Source organism: Terrapene carolina, unplaced genomic scaffold (assembly GCF_002925995.2).
Source record: "Terrapene carolina triunguis isolate 2854851 unplaced genomic scaffold, T_m_triunguis-2.0 Scaffold926, whole genome shotgun sequence".
Lineage (NCBI taxonomy): Eukaryota > Metazoa > Chordata > Testudines > Emydidae > Terrapene > Terrapene triunguis.
This window is the reverse complement of record NW_020665277.1, coordinates 3,557,450-3,578,707: the sequence shown is the minus strand read 5'-3', so window position 1 is coordinate 3,578,707 and position 21,258 is coordinate 3,557,450. Positions and strand designations below refer to the sequence as shown.

Here is a 21,258-nt window from a genome sequence, read left to right as displayed (position 1 = left end):
GGGAAGCATGATCCTCAGAGCCCTGCAGCAGTGTCAGCTCTGAGCAGAATGGAGATGAGGCTGAGAAGAGAGCACTCTCTCCAGCACATACAGATCCACCACACTGTCCTTTTAGCGCTCATCAATAAACATTTACAGTTTAATCAACATACATCCCTTTATGGAGCAAATCAATAGTTGCTCATTGGGAAGAAAATGAGATAAATAGTAGCCTTAAGAGCATTTCTGTTCCCTGGTCTGGGTCCAACCCTGTGCTGCTGGATGAAATGAGACTTAAAAAATGAAGTACATGGACTTTGAACAGTTCTCTGTAACACTATTTGATGTTCTCCCATTTCCAGGGACAGTTGTGATTCTGCTCAGATGCTAAGAGGAAGAAGCATTACAGCTCCAACTATGGACTAAAAGGAGCAGCTGTGGTCAATGGATTGACTATATTGGTGGGGCTTAGGACTCCTGGGCTCTAATCCTGACTTTGCCATGCCCCTGTTGTGATCTCGGGCAAGTTCCTTACCCTCTGTTTCCTCATCTGTAAAATGGGTTAATGAAGCTCATCCACCAGCATAAAGTACCTTGGGAGTTACAGATGAAAAGTGCAAAGATATATGATGGATTCTCGTACCACTCTTAGCTCTGTGACAGCAAGGCATGGCTGTACCCTCTGTGTCAACTACCCACAGATCCTTGCTGCCTCCTCTTGAGATGCTGTGCAATCTATTCACACTGAGGAATCACGGGCACTCTGACCAGCTTCCAGCTCTTGCATATATACTTCCTGCCATCCCATTGATACACACTCCGACACACCCACAAACATATATGTACATGATGGATACAGTCAAAAAATCAGGGAGCTTTCATGATGCTGACATCTGGATTCAAACAGCTGCATGCTTTCCGGGGTGAGGGAATCTGGTCTAACATATTTTGCAGCTCTTGCTTCAGGGTAGATGCCATAAAAATTAGGACTTTGGGTTCAATTTGTTCAGTACACTTTTGTCTAAGAACTGTAGTTTCATTCTGAAAAAGGACTGCGTCTCCCTCCCAGCTTCCCTGCCAGGATGGGCAGGGATGGGATCCCTAGCCTCGACTGGGGATGGATCACTGGATGATTCCCTGTTCTGTTCATTCCCTTTGGGGCACCTGGCACTGGCCACTGTCGGTAGACAGGATACTGGGCTAGATGGACCTTGGTATGACCGAGTAGGGCCGTTCTTATGTTCCCCTATGCGCAGAGCAATCGCTCTGGCCCATGGGGTTTCAGTGAGGTATGTGGAATCTCACAAAGATGTAAGAACCAATTCCCTCTCACTTCTTCTCTGCTTCCATTACACCCGCTTGTCCCTTTTTTATGAAGGAGACGGCCTGAAGGACTTGGAAACCTGGACTGTTTTGGGTACAAAGGGAAAGCTGTCATCATAAAGAGAAGAAATTTCTCCTATCTTTCAATAAGAATCATCACTGACTGGCACGGATCCCACAGTCAGCAGCAACAACTCCCTCCCGCCCTCCAGTTACTGCTGAGAATAGGCTACATGCTGGTGAAGAGAGGCAAAACCATTACAGATGATGTGACTGAGACCTGGGGGCACCTCCCCCAGTCTCACCTCCTGCACCAGGAGGCTGGCAGCTGCAGCATGCATTTCCCAAGGCAGGTTTAGGCTCAGAAGCATAAACTAGGGTTACTGTCTGTGGAGAAATAGGAGAGCTTGTTCCCCCTTTCCTCTGCATTACTACACTTCCTCTAAGCTCAGGTCCTTTCCCCTCTTCCAGCTATTTCCTCCTTTGGAAATGCCCCGCTGAGTATTAAGCTGATTTTTCTTCCCACATTGTTTTACTGTGCGGTGCTTGGCAAAGATGGATCCCGTGTAATGTTACTTAAACTGCCCCTCTGAATCATCTATCACAGTCAATTATTGCATCCCCAATGCTAATGCGCCATCTAGAGGTCATCCTGCATAGAACATCGTCCCTTACCCATGGAGATGAGCTAAAGTCTCCGTGACAATTCATGTCCCAAAAATAAAGGCATGTGGTGGTCTGGGAGGAGGGTAGATAGAGGATTAATGAGCACTGTAGCTTCTACATTTAGAGAAGCTTCTGAAAGGGACCATAAAGTGTTATAGGGATAAATAAATTCTGTCAGCCAGAAATCAGGGAGAAGAGAAGGAGTTCTAATAAAATATCCAATTATTTTCAATCACTGAAGGATTAAAACACAGAGGAGATAGGAGCTGCAACAAAAATCCAAAAAAAAAAAAAGAAAGAAAGTCATTAACAAAACCCCAGGTGGAAGCAATTGTTTTCCCCTCTTTGATGGCCCAGTTTTTTAATCTCACCCACACCAGGCTGCTGTGTTAATTTTTAAATATGCTTGGGTAACTGAGACTATTAACTATTCACAATCTCTTCAATAATTTTTGGTTCTCTGTCACTACTTCAGGGGCTGAACATGATGAACAAGCAAGCTCCTAAGTTGCTAGCGAAGGCAATATCAGAATGCAGGCTCTCCTTACAAGTGTGCTAAGGTGCGGCCCTTCCCAATTGCACTTGGTTTATGAAGTGAGGCGCTTGGGGATACAACACTCAGGACAGGGGTGTTCTTCTAACAGTAGGGCAGTTCTGCTGCAATGAGGACAGTGCAGTCAGCCAAGGGAAGTTAGAAATACAGGGTTTAGAAATGGCACTGTGGGGACCACACTCAGAGCCAGTGCCAAGTGTTGCTTTCTTCGGAGTATCTCAAAGCACTATCATTAAGCAAGCCTACCCATTTGTCAGACACAAACAGCAGGAGCCTGTGAGGGACTGGCAGTCAGGTATAGAATCGGGAACCCCTACACCCAGGCCTCTGCTCTGACCTCTCGGGGTTTGTAGCAGAGGCCTGCCCCTCATCTGCAGCAGAAAGCCGCACAAGTCCGCAAAGGCAGGCAGGCAGGCACCAGAGCTAACAGCATTTATTTGCTCTGCGTTTGGGACCTGTTCTGCTCTCCTTTTTCCTCTCTCCAGAAGCTTTGTACAGACCTATCCCCGTGCAGCCACCCTGATGTTTAGTTCCCTTCCCAATAGGGAGCTGAGCCTTAAAGTCCCAATGAGTCCTACAGGCACACATGGGAACTGAATGAGGCGCACGTAAGTAGCTGAGCAATCACATGGAGCGTCTACCAAGTACACTACAAGCCTGCACAAAGCTACCAGGCAAGAGCGGCAGCTAGCTGATCGCCCTTCCGCAGCTGCAAAGCCTCTTTCAATAGCTGGCAGCAAAGCCAGGCCTACACGCGGGTCAGCTAGCGCTCCTGGAAAAGCACAGTGCCGGGCCCGGCATCTGGATTTTACTCCTGCCAAGTTAGTCCCCTGGGTGACCCTGCTGCTTGGCTCTGCTGCAGCAGCAGCTGTGGGGGGGGAAAAAAAAGAGGCCAAAGGTTCCCATATGTCACACTCCCATAACCAGTGACATGCCAAGTGACTAATACAGTCATGCACACTGCTCTTTGGAACTAGGGCTTTGCTCCTGCAAACTTCCCTTGTAGGTCAGAGCAGACCTGCAGTAACTGGCAACACCCTGCTTTGGAGTAGGTACTAGATTTGGGGGTGGGACTTTAGCACAAAGATTAGGGCAGAGGAAGCTAGAGCGGGGCACAGAGCTGTGTCAAAGCAAGTGAACACAGAAAACAGCAGTGTACAAGATGGAGCATGGGGAAGGAGAGGGGGGAGACAGAATGGTTACACATTCCTTCCCAGAACAAGAGACAGTGCAAGAAGGAATATATTGAAAGAAAATGGGTAAACTAAGCAAAGGGAAACAAAAACCTACCACAGTTCTCAGAGAAAGGCTGGCACAGCTCTCTGGGAGATGTCCTGTCTCCCGCTTCTGCAGTGAACAGCTGGGGGCTTGCTCACATCACCAGTCGTAGGGACACCTGGCTACTAGGACCTGGAACAAGAATACCAGCTCATGTCAAATCAACTGACAGTTGCCAAAAGGAAACCATTTGTGGTCACTAGCGGGATATGCGTGTCTGAGTGGAAAATAGCAGCAGAGTGGCTTGCCCTGTACAGGTAGCCTAGACATGGCAGGTACCCTGAGCCTTACAGAAGTGCACACACCCTCCCGCCCCAGGGCAAGGCTGGGGGAGTTTCCTACTAGAAAAGTGTTACAAAATGAAGATGACAAACAGAATGATTTCTTCCTCCACTAAAAGCAATTTAAAAAAAAAACCAGACTGAAAAGATAAATGGTCTGAAATGAAAGTAATTCACTTTTCCAGATGGAAGGCAGGAGACAGGAACAAAGCTGGTAATTAAGAATCATCTGCTATGAATACTAAATGCCTGCCACAGCATGCACAAGAAGGGCACACAAGCCACGAGGCTGCAAATCTTCCGAAACCAGATCATTCTAGTTACATCAGCTCAGACATCCTAGTTACAATGTCTGAATCTTGCTACTGGCCCTTTGCTGCAGAACTCTCTCTTGGAACCTAGTATGAATGAGCCATTAGCTAGCCAGCTTCAGCTAGATCAACTCAAATACCTTTTCCTTCAGGAAGTCTTTCCACAGGACTGATACCATAAACACTAAGAAGAGTAAAAACGTCCCATGCATCAAAGGTTCTGCACATTCTCTTAGAAGAGATGGACTTTCAGTTTGACCAATGACACTAACAACGGACAAGTAGCCCACGGATCTCTTTGGACACTTAGATCTAATCTGATTTTTAGCTATGATTTGCTAACAATACATTAAGAGATTGTACAATCATGTAAGCAGTTGTACATATATGAAATATGTAAGACTAATTCCAGTTCAACGTTTGACCTGTTCTTCCTCACTATTTGCAAGGTTTATCTTGAGTGGTTATCCTTGGCCAAGCTGTCGGCAAACATTAGTTGCACTTATTGTATTGACTACTTTCTTGCAGCTGAGCAAGAAAACGAGCATCTTGAAAATGCCTGCATCACTGCTAGCCTAGAGTACATTCCTGTCCTCTTACCCGGGGAAAAACACAGCCCTGGTTTACCCTTCCACAGGTGAGAACGGAAGACTGAAATACTGTAACAGACTATATTAAACTGGGTATGTGTAGGAGCCACCCCACTAGTAGGGCTTGCAATACGCTACATCACTCCAGTGCAGAGGCTCTAGATGAGGGAGGGCTGCAACAGGATATTTGATAAAAGTCTAGGAATCCTTTTTCAACCCACTACACTAACTACATCCTGTGTTAGGAATAAGTGACACCTTGCGCATTGATGCCAACAGGCTCTTTCTGTCTAATGGCCTGTTAGGCTGTCCCTACAGCACTCGTGCTATGTTGCAGTTTTAATCTATTTGCACGTAGACTGCCACTTGCAGTCATTTCTTCCCAACCTATCTCCACATTCTTAGGCCTGGTCTACACTAGGGGGGAGAGGAGTCGATGTAAGATACGCAACTTCAGCTACGGGAATAGCGTAGCTGAAGTCGACGTATCTTATTTCAACTTACCTCCCGTCCTCATGGCGCGGGATCGACGGCCGTGGCTCCCCCATCGACCCCGCTACCGCTGCTCATCCTGGTGGAGTTCTGGAGGCGACAGGAGCGCGTTCGGGGATCGATCTATCGCGTCTAGACGAGACGTAATAGATCGCTCCCCGACAGATGGATCGCTAACTGCCGATCCGGCGGATAGTCTGGACGTACCCTTAGAGATGGAAGTGGATTAAACCACTCAGCTCCCTCTAATGTGTAAGGCTGCAGAATGCATCAGCAACTGGCAGGATCAACACTTGGGAGTTCAGACTCTTATGCTCAAATCTCACCTATTGAGGATATGGCTCAGTCCCAATGGAGCAGCCAGCTGCCACTCTGCTACCACATATGGAATCCAGCTCTGGAACCAGGCGATGTCCCCTATCCAGGGACAGAAGGGATGAGAATTGCTGAGGACCCCATACCCTTCCAATTGTTCAAATCAAGAATATGCTCATGAGGGTCACTTAAATATGAAGAAACATCCACCTTTCATATTAAGAGAAGAACCAGTCCCTCGCCCCCCTTGACTGTCACTCTCATGTGGAAGGACCTAGTTTTGCTGCATTTTCTCTGGAAGATTTAATTAAGTCTGTTTTTTGTAACTGTTGTGTGCCCTGTATGCGATGGAAGCCACACCAGAGACTCACACCGTATGTAGTGTTTTATTGAATGAAGGTAAATTACAATAGACAAAAGTATGTTACACATGCTATACAAAATATACATTCTTATAAGTGAGAAAATAGAGATACTAGGAAAGAGCAACAGTAAACGAGGGCAGATCTGTAGACAGTGCCTTAGACACACCCATTATTAGAGCTGCTTCACTTTGGCATTGATTGACAAAGATGGGTATGTTTATGGGAAACAGAATAACTTCTGTTATTCTCTGCAAGTTAGACAGATCTCTTGGTAAAGAGATGGGTGAATGTCTTAGCAAAACACAGGTAGCTGCATCATCCTGTTTCTAACTATGTAATTTAGGAGCTGTTGCTCTTAAAACTGCAGTTGGAAACTTAGTCTGTTTTTCAGAATGCAAAAGAAGTCCATTGGTAAGTAGCTTGCCCAATTAAAAGTCAAGGCTACATACAACCAGCTTAAAACCACTTTGAAGAGGCCACTGTTTATGCCAGGACACTAAGTAAATCTGTTCTATTGCAGGTGGCATAACTTACAAGCCTTAGACCTGATTCTGCACACCTTACAAGACAACACTGCCTTTGACTTCACTGGGAGTTCTGAGTACCAGGGCAGATCAGGCTCCCTAACCCATCACGCACTCTAAGTTAGCATCAGTGGGTTGCACAAGCAGAGAAGCTAATGCCATGTTGACTTGTGCTCCATACAAAATAGAGGGAGGGGGAAATAAATGTTTGCCAAATGGAAAGAGGAAAAAGCACAGCAGAAATGAAGTGTTATTTTTCTGCTGCCAAGAGATCATGGCTCTCAACATGCTGTGGACCAGCTATGCCACATTGACCTTTATCGTGTATGACCAAATCAGGCAGGAAGCCTGGAATGATGCAAGCTTCCCCTTGCAGCAATTTCATAATTGGCACTTCTGATGTGAATTTAGGCTATTAGGGTATGTCTACAGACTTCTGGAGTGAGCCTCCCAGCCCAGCTCAACAGACTTGGGTTGCAGGGCTTGTGCTAGTGCTCAAAAAGTAGCTGTGTAGACAGCACTTTGAAGTTGCAGCTCGGGCTCTGACGCTTACCCCCCTCCCTAGGCTTTAGGGCCCGAGCCGCAACTTCCAAGTGCTGTCTACACAGCTACTGTCGGAGAGCTAGCTTGAGTGTTGAGCTGCTTTGGGAGGCTCACTCCAAAATACTGTGGAGAGATACCCATAGACAACAGCCAGGTTCATTGGAACACAGGTAAGTTCAGGTCTAAAATGAACAATATGCCTTCCTAGATGGAGTTCAGAGAGAAAACTTAGGGGGGAGGGGGCGGAAACCCTATCAGGTACTTAAGAATTTCCTTTTGAGCTGTAGTGAGTGTTACATTTAATAGCCCAAAAATATTGAGAACTTCAAAGCACCAAGGGACTAAAATGCCAGCGTTTAGTTCTACTTTATCTGAACATCAAAAACAACTGACTCCCCTCCACAGTACAGCGGCTGGACTACCTTACGGTTTGCTTTAAGAACTCTGGGATAACTGCCACTGCTGAATCTTTGGTCCTTGTTTGCCTGGATCTGACCACCAGCCATGCCCGAGAAGGAAAGTAATGGATATTTTCAAATATGTTTGAGGAGCCTCACTTACCCTGTAGGTGAGCCAATCTCTGGCTCAAGTAAGTTCTAGCTGTGGTCTCTGAGAGGGGGAGTCACCTGAGATGCCCCAAACCTTACAATCCCATCCAAGAAGTGAACAGCAGGAGAAGTCACTAGTTCTTGCAGAGTTCTACCTTTTGGTTTGATGCAGACTGCGTTTTTCCTTCTAAAAAGGAGAGTCACGGTGCTGATTCCACTACTCATTAGTGGATTTTCTATAGACTGAACAAAGGCATCAGTGATCAGGAGGAAAGCCCTGGGGATCTTATTTACTGGAGACAGCATAGACCAGGAAGGATAGCACCACCAAGTGCTTTAGCTATAAGCTCATTGTGTCCTTGAAGATGCAAAATAGATGGAAATCATGAAAAATCAATGTAAAATGAGTATCTCTACCTAGATGATTTTACCAGAAAGTGACAGCTTTTTAGGCAGTGTAGGATGATATTATTTCTTTGAAGCACATATATATGTTAGGTTATTGGTGACACTTCTCTGCCTGTGCTGCTGGGGAGAAGACAACATTCTTTGAGTGGTTCTGTTGCTAACAAGTCACACAGGGAACCTCAGCAGTGAGGAGAACTGCTTTCCAAATCTAGGGAAAAGATGGCTAGTAGTGGATTTAAATTTTAAGTTTCCTCATTTTTCACAGATGAGTCTCTTACTCTTTAATAACTTAGGGTGAAATCCTGGCTTCATTAAAGTCAATGCAAGAATTAACTTTAATGAGCCAGGATTTCACCTCTGATATTTTGACAGATAGGGGTCATTAGCTTTCAGAAGTGCATATTCACCACAGCTGTGGAACAGCTTACTAGAAAACCCACATAACACAATACACCATGACATCCAACACTTCACCATGGACATCCACTTCACAGCTTGCCCCCAGTAATCTAAATGTCTAAAATGAGGAGTATTTGACTGATGGATATTCAGTACTCACCCTTTTGCAATGGATTGGAGATATTCAAATATATTAAGGGCTATTATAAAGAGGATGGTGATCAATTGTTCTCCAGGTCCACTCATAGTAGGACAAATAGTAATTGGCTTAATCTGCAGCAAGGGAGATTGAGGTTAATTTTGGGGATAACTTTTTAGCTATAGGGGTAATTACAATCTAGAACAGGCTTCCAAGGGAGGATGGGGAATCGCCATCATTGGGGGTGTTTAAGAACCGGTTGGACAAACACCTGTCAAGGATGGTCTAGGTTTACGTGGTCCAGTCTAAGCGCAGGGGGCTGGACTTGATCTCATGAGGTCCCTTACAGCCCTAGATTTTGTATGATTTTATGTCCATCCCCACACATATGGTGAGTAGCTGGAGGTTTCTGGTACAGCCACCACCAATGATATGGCTGCATTTGTGATCAGAATTAGGCTTCGATGTTGACACCTCACTGAGATGAGAGGGGAAATGTACCCTTGATTTTTTTTTTTTTTTTGGCGGACTAAGGTCTTGTCTGCACTGGATATTTCAGCCATCTGTGACCAGCCACTTGTGCAAACATCTCCTCAAGACAGGAAAAAATGCTATAAGCCATGATTTGTATACCACTTTCAAGTAGGGAGAAAGTTGCACTAGTGAAAATAGTAGCCAAGTTGTCTGTCTACACTAAGCTGGTATTTGCATTGGTGCAGCTTAACTTTACTTGGAAGCGCACTATACTAGGTGCCTGTATCGGTGCAGCTCACTGATGGCTGGCCATAACCAGGGCAAGTCGGCCTACAGGTAGCAGAGTATCAGGTCATCCAGCCAGAGCTCTCTGCCGTATATAGCATAGAAAGGCCTTTTTATGAGGACATTTTAGATCTTGGCAGAGTCTAAAGACAGGAGCTACTCAGAGCTCATTGATTTTTCACACCTAACACTACTTTCCCAGATGACTATGAAGAAAAGTCTTTTGCATATTCGGGATATTGCCAAGGTATGTCACCATTTTAATCTTGTTTTGCTCGCTGCTTACAAGAACTCCTGGGAAAGTCGAGATTAGGCTCTGGTTTGTTACTTCAGGGTTTCTGTGAGACTTCATACTCCACGAAAAATGGAGGTAATGTTTCATACAAATTACAGAACTTTTCAAACAGATGTAAGTGGGTCAAACTTGGTGCCCAAGAACCCCGACCACGTAATGAAGAGGGAGCAGTTTACATGTATACTGTCAAGCCAGAGGCATACACAGCTATATGTAAATCAATGCTATTCACTAGGGTGACAATTTCACTGACATGCCTACACATCCACTTCTTCCCAACATGAAAGGATAGATCTATCCCTGAAGAAACAAGCTTTCAGATCCACAAAACCTAATCAGAACAAATCTTTATGGTTTGATAGCCAGTTCTCAAGATTACAACAGGATGTTACAGTATTTTTGGCATAATAAAAAATATTTACATTACGGCCAACACATTTATGTGTGTAGTGTATACAAAATATTGATGAATGCAAATTTATTTACAACTAGAGCAGCAGTTCTCAAACTGTGGATCAGGACCCCAAAGTGGGTCGCGACCCCATTTTAATGGGGTCGCCAGGGCTGGCTTAGACTTGCTGGGGCCCAGGGCCAAAGCCAAAGCCCAAGGGCTTCTGTCCTGGGCAGCAGGACTAAGGTTACAGGCCTCCTGCCTGTGGCTAAAGCCCTTGGACTTTGGCTTTGGCCCCCCGGCCTGAGGCAGTGGGGCACTGCACTCCCTCCAGGGTGGCAGGGCTTTGGCGGGCTCAGGTTTCAGTCCCCCCTCCTGGGATTCTGTAGTAATTTGTTGTCAGAAGGCGGTTGTGGTGCAATGAAGTTTGAGAACCCCTGAACTAGAGCACTACTTTACTCACAGGAGAAAAAACAACCCTCCAAAAAGTTACCAGTTGACACAATGATGCAACTCCTGCTAGCAGACTAAAGGAACAGAAAGCTGGCCAAGAGCTGTATGCTTGCAATTACTGGAGAATTCTATGGGGAGCATGAAAGGCAACATGAAACAGCTAAGCCTTCTTGATAGAATTTCAGAACAGACAGCCTGTGTTGATATGACATCATAATGCTCAGGCCTTCCAATACTCTTGTAGTGGAGTTCACTTCATTCACCAAAATTGTCCAACCATAAATTAATGCTGTGGATCCTCATCTTTCCAACACAAGTAAATCCAAGAGACAAAAGCTTGTGCCATCATCCCACTCCTAGCTGAGAGAGTCTGTCTTGGTCCACTCAGCTTGTAATTGTAGACATGTGTATACAGCATCTTTGGGCAAGGGGTTAATCCTGAGGTAGAAAATACGAAGTCAGTTGATCTGAATTTGCTTCCAAAGCTTCACTTTGCTGTTTTTTATGTGGCTTCACTAAATTCCTGAATGTTCCGAGTCCTGTTAAAATCAAAGTTATGTTCACGTAACCTGTGGCAAGGTCTGGATGAAACAGCCTGTTCTCTCTCACCGTCAATGACTCCCTCACTTTGGAGAGCTTGAGGGGCCTCCTCATGGATTGACTGCTGCTGTGGGAAGCGTGCGTGCGACAACCCTAGGTCTCTGTTTAGTCCCCATAAGGGTAGCTGAAAAGGTTCTGAGAGAAAAAAAAAATGGATAGGCATTTGAGTTCATGATAAATGCACCAAAATTCTAAACAAGGATTCTTTAGTCTCCATGTGATTTGGCAATATGACATTCTTAACAAGATTATTTTCTATTTAGCTTTGAGGGCACATTTTACTGGAAGCCTTCCCACTGTAGCAACCTGTTACTGTAACCAGCTACAACATGCCTGCAAGTTTCTTCAAAGGTTCTCTGGAAGAATCACAAAAAACCTTGATTCTATTAAATGGACAACGTTTTTTTCTCGGGTGCTTTGGAACATTAGGAATTCTATTCAGTAAACACACAAAAGTGCTATTTGGATTTCCTGTGGGATATCTATGTGACTCTAAAGCAAAGACAATGTTGGCAGAGAATTATACTTGATGATGTATATAATTTTTCTCAACTCCAGGAGCATTTGGACATTTGGTGCAAAGCTTCAGATTTGTCTTCATTCAAAGTGCAGTCTGGAGAGGAAGTGTTCAGTGATTAAATTAACTACCCCACACACAACAACTTGACCAGATAAAATTGGATTAGTCCAGCATGAATATATAAGGTAACAGGCAGGCTTGTGCCGTCGGACTGGAAGAAGAGGATGAGTCATGAACTTACCATTATTAGTCTGCTGGGATGAGAGTTTCTTCTCACTTATTCGGTCATGATGGGTAAGAAAGGCAGACATTTCTCTGTCTACTATAAGACTATCCAGAGTGCTGGCTTCATGTTGGGTGTGTGTTGGATAGGTCTCCTTGGGCACTTGTACCATGAGACTGGACAATGTGTGATCCAGTGGGTCCTCTTCTGTGATGTATGCATAAGGACAGTACTCACGGGTCCTGGAGTAGATGTTTGCATTGTCGTAACAATCTGAGCAGATCACTAATGGCCCTGTGCCACCTGACACAATGGGGGAACAAAAAATATTCTTTGTTTAAAAAAGCGTAGGGATGCCTGGTTTCTACAGTTGCTTTTATAGACAGGTATGATCATGCAATATCACTGTGTCATAGTGAGAAAGACCCTGACATAGGATTGGTTCTGAACTCCACAATGCATGCTTGCTTCTTTTGGAAAATAAGCTGCAGGAGAAATGCGCCATGTTCACATGCATAGCCACCCAAATTCATGCTAGCCCTGTGACTCAGAGCTTGCCTGGGAGAACAGAAGCTTACTGTGGTGTCAAGCAACCTCATATTGCCTTGTAAGTTCTAAGAGCAAAGACGTTTCAGTATCTAATTAACATGTATGTCTTCCTCAATCACATTTGTATTAAAACAGTTCCTTACCCTACAATTACTGTGGTTCTTCGAGTGCTTGTGTCTATTTCCCACTCTTGATGCACATGCCCCCCATGTTCTCCAGATCAGAAGCTTTTAGCCAGGTTCTGTTGGGGTCACACCTGCATCCTGAGTACCTTTTGCACCCCCCACCTCCCATCTGAGAGCATGAAGGGTGGATTGGGGCCAACCATCTCTCAGTTCTTCACCAAAACAGAACACAGGTCCTGTAGTAATAGGGCTGGAGGACAGGTCATGAAATAGATGTATATGGACAACATCTTGAAGAACCATAGTTACTGTAAAGTAAGTAACTGCTTTTTCTTCGAGTGCTTGTCCATACAAATTCCACTACTGGTGATCTTAATTCCTATCTAGCCTCCTCTGCTAGTCCTGTGAAGTTTGACACTTCTTGCCAAGTATGATTACATAAAATGGCATGGAGTGCCTGGTAATTGGCAATCCTAAAGTGGAGGCTGACAGAGGGCAGAGTAGCTCTTGGTTCAGAGGCGATCCAGGCATTTGAGCTCCTTTTCTTTAGGTGTTGCCTTGCAGCTTTTCTGTTCTGTCCTCTCCTGAGCAGCAGTGAAAACAACGGATCCAGGTGTAAGATGAGTGTAAAAATACTAGAATTCCAAAGATGGTACCTGGGACCTTCTGTCTGCCTTTTTGGATGCTGGGGGAAAGCGATGCGGGCATCTGCCTCAGGAGCTGTGCAGTTGCTAACTGTCCCTCGTTTATGGCATAGCCAGCCAGCCAGCCTGGCACTGAGGTGCGCAAGATGTTTAACAATTTGTGGGATATCTACTGCCCTATATCAGTTGGAATCTCTACTGTCTCTGCCATCTGGTGAAGGAAGTCAAATTTTTAAAATTAAGATTGAATGCTATTCTAAAAGATCTGCTCTAGGAATTGTTTCAGGGAAGTTCTAGGGCCTGGGTTATTCAAGAGGTCAGACCAGATCACAATGGCCCCTTCTGGCCTTGGAATCTAAGAAAAGCGCTGTAGTCCTCAGGGTGTGATGGAACAGATGGGACAACAGCATCAGGTGAAGATAAGATGGCAGCAGGGCAAGTTCAGCTGACTGATGAACTTCAGAGACTTGCAATTGTTGAGGGTCACTAATTGACACCTGTGGAATGATGCTGTTTTCCTTCCTAAATGTAGTACTTTACATTTGTCTTTATTGAATTTCATCTTGTTGAATTCAGACCAATTCGTCAAGGTTTTGAATTCTAATCCTGTCCTCTAAACTGCTTGCAATCCCAGCCAGCTTGGAGTCATCTGCAAATTTTATACACACACTCCCAAGTCATTAATGGAGATCTTGACTAGTACTGGACCCAGGACACTAGATATGCCCTCCCAGTTTGACAGCGAACCACTGACAACTACTCTTTGAGTACAGTCTTTCAACTACTTGTGCACCCACCTTATTAGTAATTTCATCTAGACCATATTTCCCTAATTTGTTTTATGATAATATCATATGGGACTGTATCAAAAGCCTTAGTAGATCTGGGAAAATCTTTTGTTGGTACCCTACACACTCTGGTGCCGAAAAAATAACAGTGATTGATATAGCTAGGGGAATGTTTACGGTTTATGATAATGGTGACTCAGAAGACAGATGCTACTAGATCTGGTGCTGTGTATCTCAGCATCAAGACCATCAGGACCATGAGCAGCAACTGTGAGGTGGATGGGACAGAACATTTGTGCTAACAGAATTTGTACCAAAGAGCTGGTACTGGAGCAGAAAGCCTTGGTGTCAGTATGGAGTGCCCAACAGGCAGTGTCGCAGAGAGAGACAGATGGAAACTGCTTGAGTGTGCTCTTTGGCCGGTACTGGTATATGGAGAACAGTGTTTTTGGGTGCAGAGGAACCCAACTTGGGTCCTGTGCTACCCTTGTGAGAGGAAAGCTGCAGTGATCTGTGCCTCTTTGACAGGTTCTCAGACAGAAGCCTGTTCAGAAGACGATGACTGCATCCTATTGCTTTCAGCAAATGAAGACGACTTGAAGTGGAAGCAGCTTCTCAGAAGCTGTGGCATTAGAGGCAGTCATAACATTCATAGTCAACTGAGTACTTCTGGGGAAGGACTGTTCAGCTCTGGGTGGATATTGTTTACCCTGATCAGAAGCTGACCTCACTAACTTGTCTAGAAGATAAGTTTTAGGCAAGCTTCCCTTGCCTTATGGGTTCTTTTAGAAAAGATGGAGCATTTATCAACAATATGCCTCCCAAGGGATGCAGCACACTTACATGAAGGACAATACTTGAACATCAAAGATTTTTGCTCAACCATAAGGGTTGAAGCCCAGTATCCAGAAAAGCTATCCAGAATGGAACCGAATACGTGACTACCCAAAGCGACTCAACCTCTGATCTACACTGCATAGGTAACATGTACAAACCACAAGGGACCCTTTGTGCCGCAGGGGGCAAGGAGGGCATTTGGGCACAGACAGTTCCAATGAATTGTCACCGATTCTGATCTTGAGCATGCGGGGAGCGTGCACCCCAAAAAAGGAACATACACACATATATATATACACATATACATACACATACACACACACACACACACATATATATGGACCAGCACTCTAAGAAAAAGAGGTAGGGTTTTTAAATTTAGAGTAAAGAAAATTCTAAAATTTCTAGAGTCTTCTAAAACATTTAACCTTCAGTGCTAATGCCATTGCCTATTACCCTGCTTTGCGTAATGCTGCGATGCAAAGGGGCATACTTACTATCTGTTCCCTTGTGCACATAGCCGTTTGCAGGAGGCATAAGCTGTTGATGGCTTCCTGCCTCTGAGTTGCTGTAGCCTTCTTGAGGTTCAGAAAGAGTTCCTTGGGAGGATAAATAACTGGGAATATCTGCAGGTAAATTCATCTCCTCTGAAAGAGGCACACAGAGATTAACATTGACTATCTCAACAGTAAGTGATAGGATTTCAAAGTGGTGCTGATGCTATTCAGCAGACTAATGCAAACATACTGAGAAAAGGATTTCATTCATGTGCCATTCCCTTTCTCCTCAAGAAATTAAAAATCCACATATCTGCCTAAGGGTAGGTCTACACTTACCCGGTAGTTCGGCGGCAAGCAAATCGAACTTCTGGGTTCGACTTATTGTGTCATGTCTGGACGCGATAAGTCAAACCCGGAATTGCCCGCTGTCGACTGCGGTACTCCAGCTCAACGAGAGGAGTACGCGAAGTCGACGGGGGAGCCTGCCTGCCACGTCTGGACGGAGGTAAGTTCGAACTAAGGTACTTCGAACTTCAGCTACGTTATTCACGTAGCTGAAGTTGCGTACCTTAGTTCGAATTGGGGGGTTAGTGTAGACCTGCCCTTAGAGATACTAACCAAAAAGCAAGCAGAACCAATCATCATCTTACTCTAAGTCTTGCGAGTGTTCTCACCCAGACATAAAATTTAAAATTCTTATTTACTCCCAACTTTGTGAACTTCATTTGTTTCCCTCATTTCAGAAGAGCACCATGATTGACAAGGTATAAAGTGTTTAATGTTAAAGAATGCACGTTTGACTTCTTCCTCTCTCTCTCTCTCTCTCTCTCGAGAGAGCCTGAATATACCCAGTTGACCCTGTGCATAAACCAAGAGGAATTCAGCTGTGACAAACAAAGGCTTCCCCAACGTTAGGTCTCTTACTTTACATTCTTTATGGAATTATTTCATTTAGTCATAGGTTAAAACACAACAGAAGTAAGCTGGCCTTGTATTTTACGTACCTGTGTTAGTGATGCTGTAGTCTTCACTTTTTCTTCGCATGTGATATATAACTATAACCCATACCAAAGAGGTGCCCACAACACAGCAGACTACAACAATAATCACAATGCCAACTGTCGTCCAGCCATCTTCCTCATGTAAAATACCACTTTGGGAGGAATCACAATTTGGAGAAGATAATACATTTAGGTAAATATGGCCACGCTCCGTGCCAAGTGTGTTGGACATAATGCATGTATATTTCCCAGCATCCTCTAATCCAGCATCCACAATGATAAGGAGTTGATTGGCAGCAGCAAAGAAGTGTCGTTCTGTTACTGTCAGGGGCCCATCATCTTTAGTCCAGTTCAGGCGAGGGGCTGGACTGCCACCAGCTATACACTGCAACACGGCAGTTTCACCTCGGGTTACTGTCCTGTCTTCCAGAGGCCTAACAAACGAAGGAGTTTCTGGATATGGTGGAGAGGAAGAAAAGTTATTTTAATATTGTAAAGTCAAATAGAATTAAAAAGGTAATTGCACAGAATCTCAATTGCAACCTTCCTATGTGTAGCAAATAATATTTAGAATCCAATCCCAGAGTTTGAAAATAGAGATGGGCAAAGGGAACAGTGGCCAGGAAATACTGTGACAGATCTGATGTGATGGAAGACACTTCCATGAATGGTGGACTCCCTGGAACTGATCTGGACAGAGCTTTGCTGAATACACCGAAGGTAACACTGCATGGGGTGATATGAAGTCTTTTCCATTTCTATAGTTTATATATGACCTTAATGTAAAAAAAATTAAAAAAAAATAAAGGGTAGAGGATCTTTAAAAAAAAAAAAAACACCACCAAACACAGCCCTTCTGGTGGTATTTCCTTCCTATAGCAGCTCAGCATAGTCCAGGTCGCCTGTGATTAAGTTCAGCTCCCTGAGTTAAAGCTGGAAATATCAAATCTATAAAATCAACCTAGTCAAGAAGTGTCCCCATAATTCTCTCCCCCCAAACCCATGCCAACATATACAGTAAATGAAGCTGCAGACTAACTGAGCAGTGAGTGATTGATCAGAGGTTATTTCATTAAGCAGATTGATATGGACAACAGGCGAAGGGAGCAGCATTAGAAACTGTTTCCAAGTTTGGCATTCAACTTCCCCAAGATAATGCGAGTCAACAACAGGGAACTCTGCTGCAGCCACGTACATCATGAAAATACATTTCTTCCATTGTTCTTTACTGCAAAATGCCATCTACAACTAGATAAGTAGCACACTGGTCCTTTGATAGCTTAGTCACATTTTTTAAGATGGCTCAAACTGCTACCTTAAGATCAGAAAAACATGCCACTCTGGTAGCACATTAACTTGCATCCAATTCATTTAGATTCCTTATCAACCTCTCATGTAAGTCAGCTACCATCATCACAAAAAAAGTTAAGTGAAAGGACCTGTACAGTTCCAGAATTGTGCTTTGCTTACCTAGCACCGTCAGTGTGGCATTTGCTGATAGACCTCCTGCGATGTTTTGTGCCATACAGCTATAGATTCCCATATCTTCTATTTTTACATTTGCAATGAAGAACACGTCGTCCTCAGGCATAACATGCATTCGCCTCTCTCGTGCTGCAGGGAAGTCTGTGCCACCGTCTTTCTGCCAGGAGATCTGGGGAGAGGGGTGGCCCTCAGCAGCACATTCAAGTCGGGCCATGGCCCCAGTACGGATAGTTAGATCCATAGGGGTTTTCAGAAAGGAAGGCAGCTCTGCAGTGGAGGAGACATGATGAACTGAATGTGAAAAAATTTTCAGATCAGGGCATATAATAGCCAAGTTCTTCTCTATACTAGAGGAGTCTCTGAACTGTAGCAGATCTTACAGACTACTGCAATTCTTTTAAAGGATTGTAGGAATTATACAAATGCAGTATATTCTTTTATTTAAAATTCTATAATGGAAAACTAAATCTGCAATGCCCCATTAAGATCATCTTAGTGGGGGACAAATGTGCCCAACCACTACCTCTCAGTAAAAGGTGAAAGCAGCACGGCTTAGCTTAATTCACAAGTCTTTATTTACTCATACTTTTCTGTCCCCTGTAAAAGAAGAAGTGAATTATACCTTAATAGCCAATAGCAATATCATATATGGCTCTGCTAAATGCTCACAGGCTCTCCACCCACTAGGAGAGTCAGTGCCTTTGGAGCAAGCCAGACGAAACTGGTGTCTCCTAGAATGGATTTCTGCTCTGGAAGGACAGTCCCCTCCACTTAGCTAGTGTTCTCTAAAGGCTTGGTTTAGCATGTTTCTTGGCCATCTTCTTTTAGGTCATGACAACAGAAGTCTTAAATGGGGCTAAAATATCTCAATACAATGGTTGTTTCCTCAGTTTTATGTGGTAGATCTACTTGTGTCTGTCTCCCTCAGCTTTGCAAGTGTTTATAGGGGAAGGGTGGCTGGCTCAGCCAACGGGGGGAGCTTTCAGTTTAGAAACAGTAATGCTGCACCCATTTTACTGGACTGGAGAGAGAATTACTCACAAATTGTGACTAGAGCTTGGTGAAAACTTTTACCTTTTCAAAATTTGATTTATTTTTGCCAAAAAGTGTTGCAATTTTTTACCGCTTATGGAAGTGATAGGTTTGAGAACGATGATAAATGCTGAAAATATCATGCAAATTTTTCAGCCACCTCTGGACATGACTCCTCTCCACAGACCCATTACAGAAGCAGCCAGTTTTATTCCTGCTTTTGTGAGCCTTAACAAACATTGGAACAACTTCAATGAGGGGAAATCATAAGCTTTTGTAAATCACAACTAGCTTGAAAAACATTTTTCTAGATAAAAATTTAATTATAACCTCAGATGAAAAAGAAATGAAGTTTCTCTTTTGTTAGTATATCTGCTTACCATTGACAGTCAGTTTGGCTTTGTTAGAATAATTGGAACCAAAGTGATTGGTGACAATGCACTGGTATTTTCCTTCATCGGTGAAATTCACATTGAAAAGATGCAGGACTGTGGTGTACTCAAGGACCTCTCCATCTTGCTGCTGGTACCTGGCAAAATTCTCAACTTCTGCATCATACAATATTTCACTGTCTTTACGCCATGCAGTGGACATTGGTGAATCACTGGTGCTTACTGCAGTGCAAGTCAAAGTCACATTCATGCCTCTTAGAGCAATTGTGCTCTCAGGATGTACTCTTATCTGTGGTTTAGGAAAGTCATCTGTGAAAGGGATAGCAAGATTATTCAGGTTTTCCCTTCAGCATGCAGCTGATGTTGCAAGAAAAATATTGAAAGGTATTTTATGTGGAAACAATGCTGTTTGTATCGTAGGTAACATCTGCTTCCACTGCTTATTCCCCACATTAAATTATCTTCAGTTTGACATCAGTCAGCTGCTGGGGAAATGAAGCTGCGAAACAGGATTATGACAACAGGTGCGGGCACAGAGAATAAGCAACAAGAACAGATGAGGTGAAAGACACCTCAAGGTCTTCACCAGGACCCTGTATTTTCCACAGTTACCTGGATTTGCTGCAGATTCTATACACAGATGCATAATTGTGCTGCACAATCTAATTTTATTTTGTAAGGGACAGAAACTCTTATGGCAGCAAAGACATCTTTATAGGCATCACACAATGTAAACTGGTGGCTTGCTGCGATATGTCTGCATACAAACAACCTAAAGAAATCTCGCTGAGAAATATAAACGGTCCCATTCCTCCCTAAAGAGTGTTGACTGACGTCTGACGACAATTTACATGTCAACATACCTATTTCAATGCTTACTGTTTTAGCAAAAAGCTTCAGTTGTGCTAATCCATTGGCAGATGTTAGGTTGGGAACACTGAGGTAGGAATTAGGAGCTCAAGACCCACCAAAGATTGCTACTGACCATAAAAGGAGGTAGGGTGTTGGGGAAAACAGACATGTGGATGGATAAGAATGGCCAGGTGGTTAAGGTGCTAGCCTGGAACTCAGGACACGTGGATTAAATTCTCAGCTCTTCCACAGAGTCCCTGTGTGACCTTAGACAAGTCACAGTTTCCACCTCAGTTTCCCCATCTATAAAATGCGGATAATAGCACTTTCCTACCTCACAATCCTTTCACAAGGATTAATATGTTCAAGTTTGTGAGGCACTCTGATATTATGACAAAGGAAGCCAAATAAGTATTACACTCTCCAGGACTATCCTGTGGTACCAAAAATTTAAGCTACCCATGCCCTCCTAGGTACTAAGAGAACCACTATTACTGGGTTCAACACCTTCTACAAAGTAGACAATCAAGAACTTGAGCCACATCAAATTTTCATAGTAAACTAACGGATCCTGTCACAGGACTTCCCCTCTTATAGAATCATAGAACTGGAAGGGACCTCGAGAGGTCATCTAGTCCAGTCCCCTGCACTCAAGGCAGGGCTAGGTATTATCTAGACCATCCCTGACAGGTGTTTGTTCAACCTGCTCTTAAAAATCTCCAATGATGGAGATTCCACAACCCTGACAATTCAGAAGTTTTTCCTAATATCCAACCTAAACCTCCCTTGCTGCAATTTAAGCCCATTGCTTCTTGTCCTATCTTCAGAGGTTAAGAACAATTTTTCTCCCTCCTCCTTATAACAACCTTTTATATACTTGAAAACTTATGTCCCCTCTCTCAGCCTTCTCTTCTCCAGACTAAACAAACCCAATTTTTTCAATCTTCCCTCTTAGGACATGTTTTCTAAACCTTTAATCGTTGTTGTTGCTCTTCCCTAGACTTTCTCTAATCTGTCCTCAAATGTGGCGCCCAGAACTGGACACAATACTCCAGTTGAGGCCTAATCATCGCGGAGTAGAGCGGAAGAATTACTTCT

The 21,258-nt window shown here is 43.9% G+C and overlaps 1 protein-coding gene across 1 annotated transcript in view; it reads right to left on the bottom strand.

Moving 5' to 3' along the window:
• Positions 1–6,162: 6,162 nt before the first annotated feature.
• The window catches only part of LRIG2 (leucine rich repeats and immunoglobulin like domains 2), a 43,002-nt gene continuing 27,906 nt past the window's right edge, over positions 6,163–21,258 (bottom strand). The window contains exons 13-18 of the mRNA XM_026661004.2: positions 19,297–19,617; positions 17,870–18,151; positions 16,403–16,852; positions 15,396–15,545; positions 11,974–12,258; positions 6,163–11,347 (exon numbers count right to left, since the gene is read on the bottom strand). Coding sequence (XP_026516789.1) covers positions 11,115–11,347; positions 11,974–12,258; positions 15,396–15,545; positions 16,403–16,852; positions 17,870–18,151; positions 19,297–19,617 — 1,721 coding nt within the window. The 3' untranslated portion in view covers positions 6,163–11,114. The remainder of the gene's footprint in view (positions 11,348–11,973; positions 12,259–15,395; positions 15,546–16,402; positions 16,853–17,869; positions 18,152–19,296; positions 19,618–21,258) is intronic.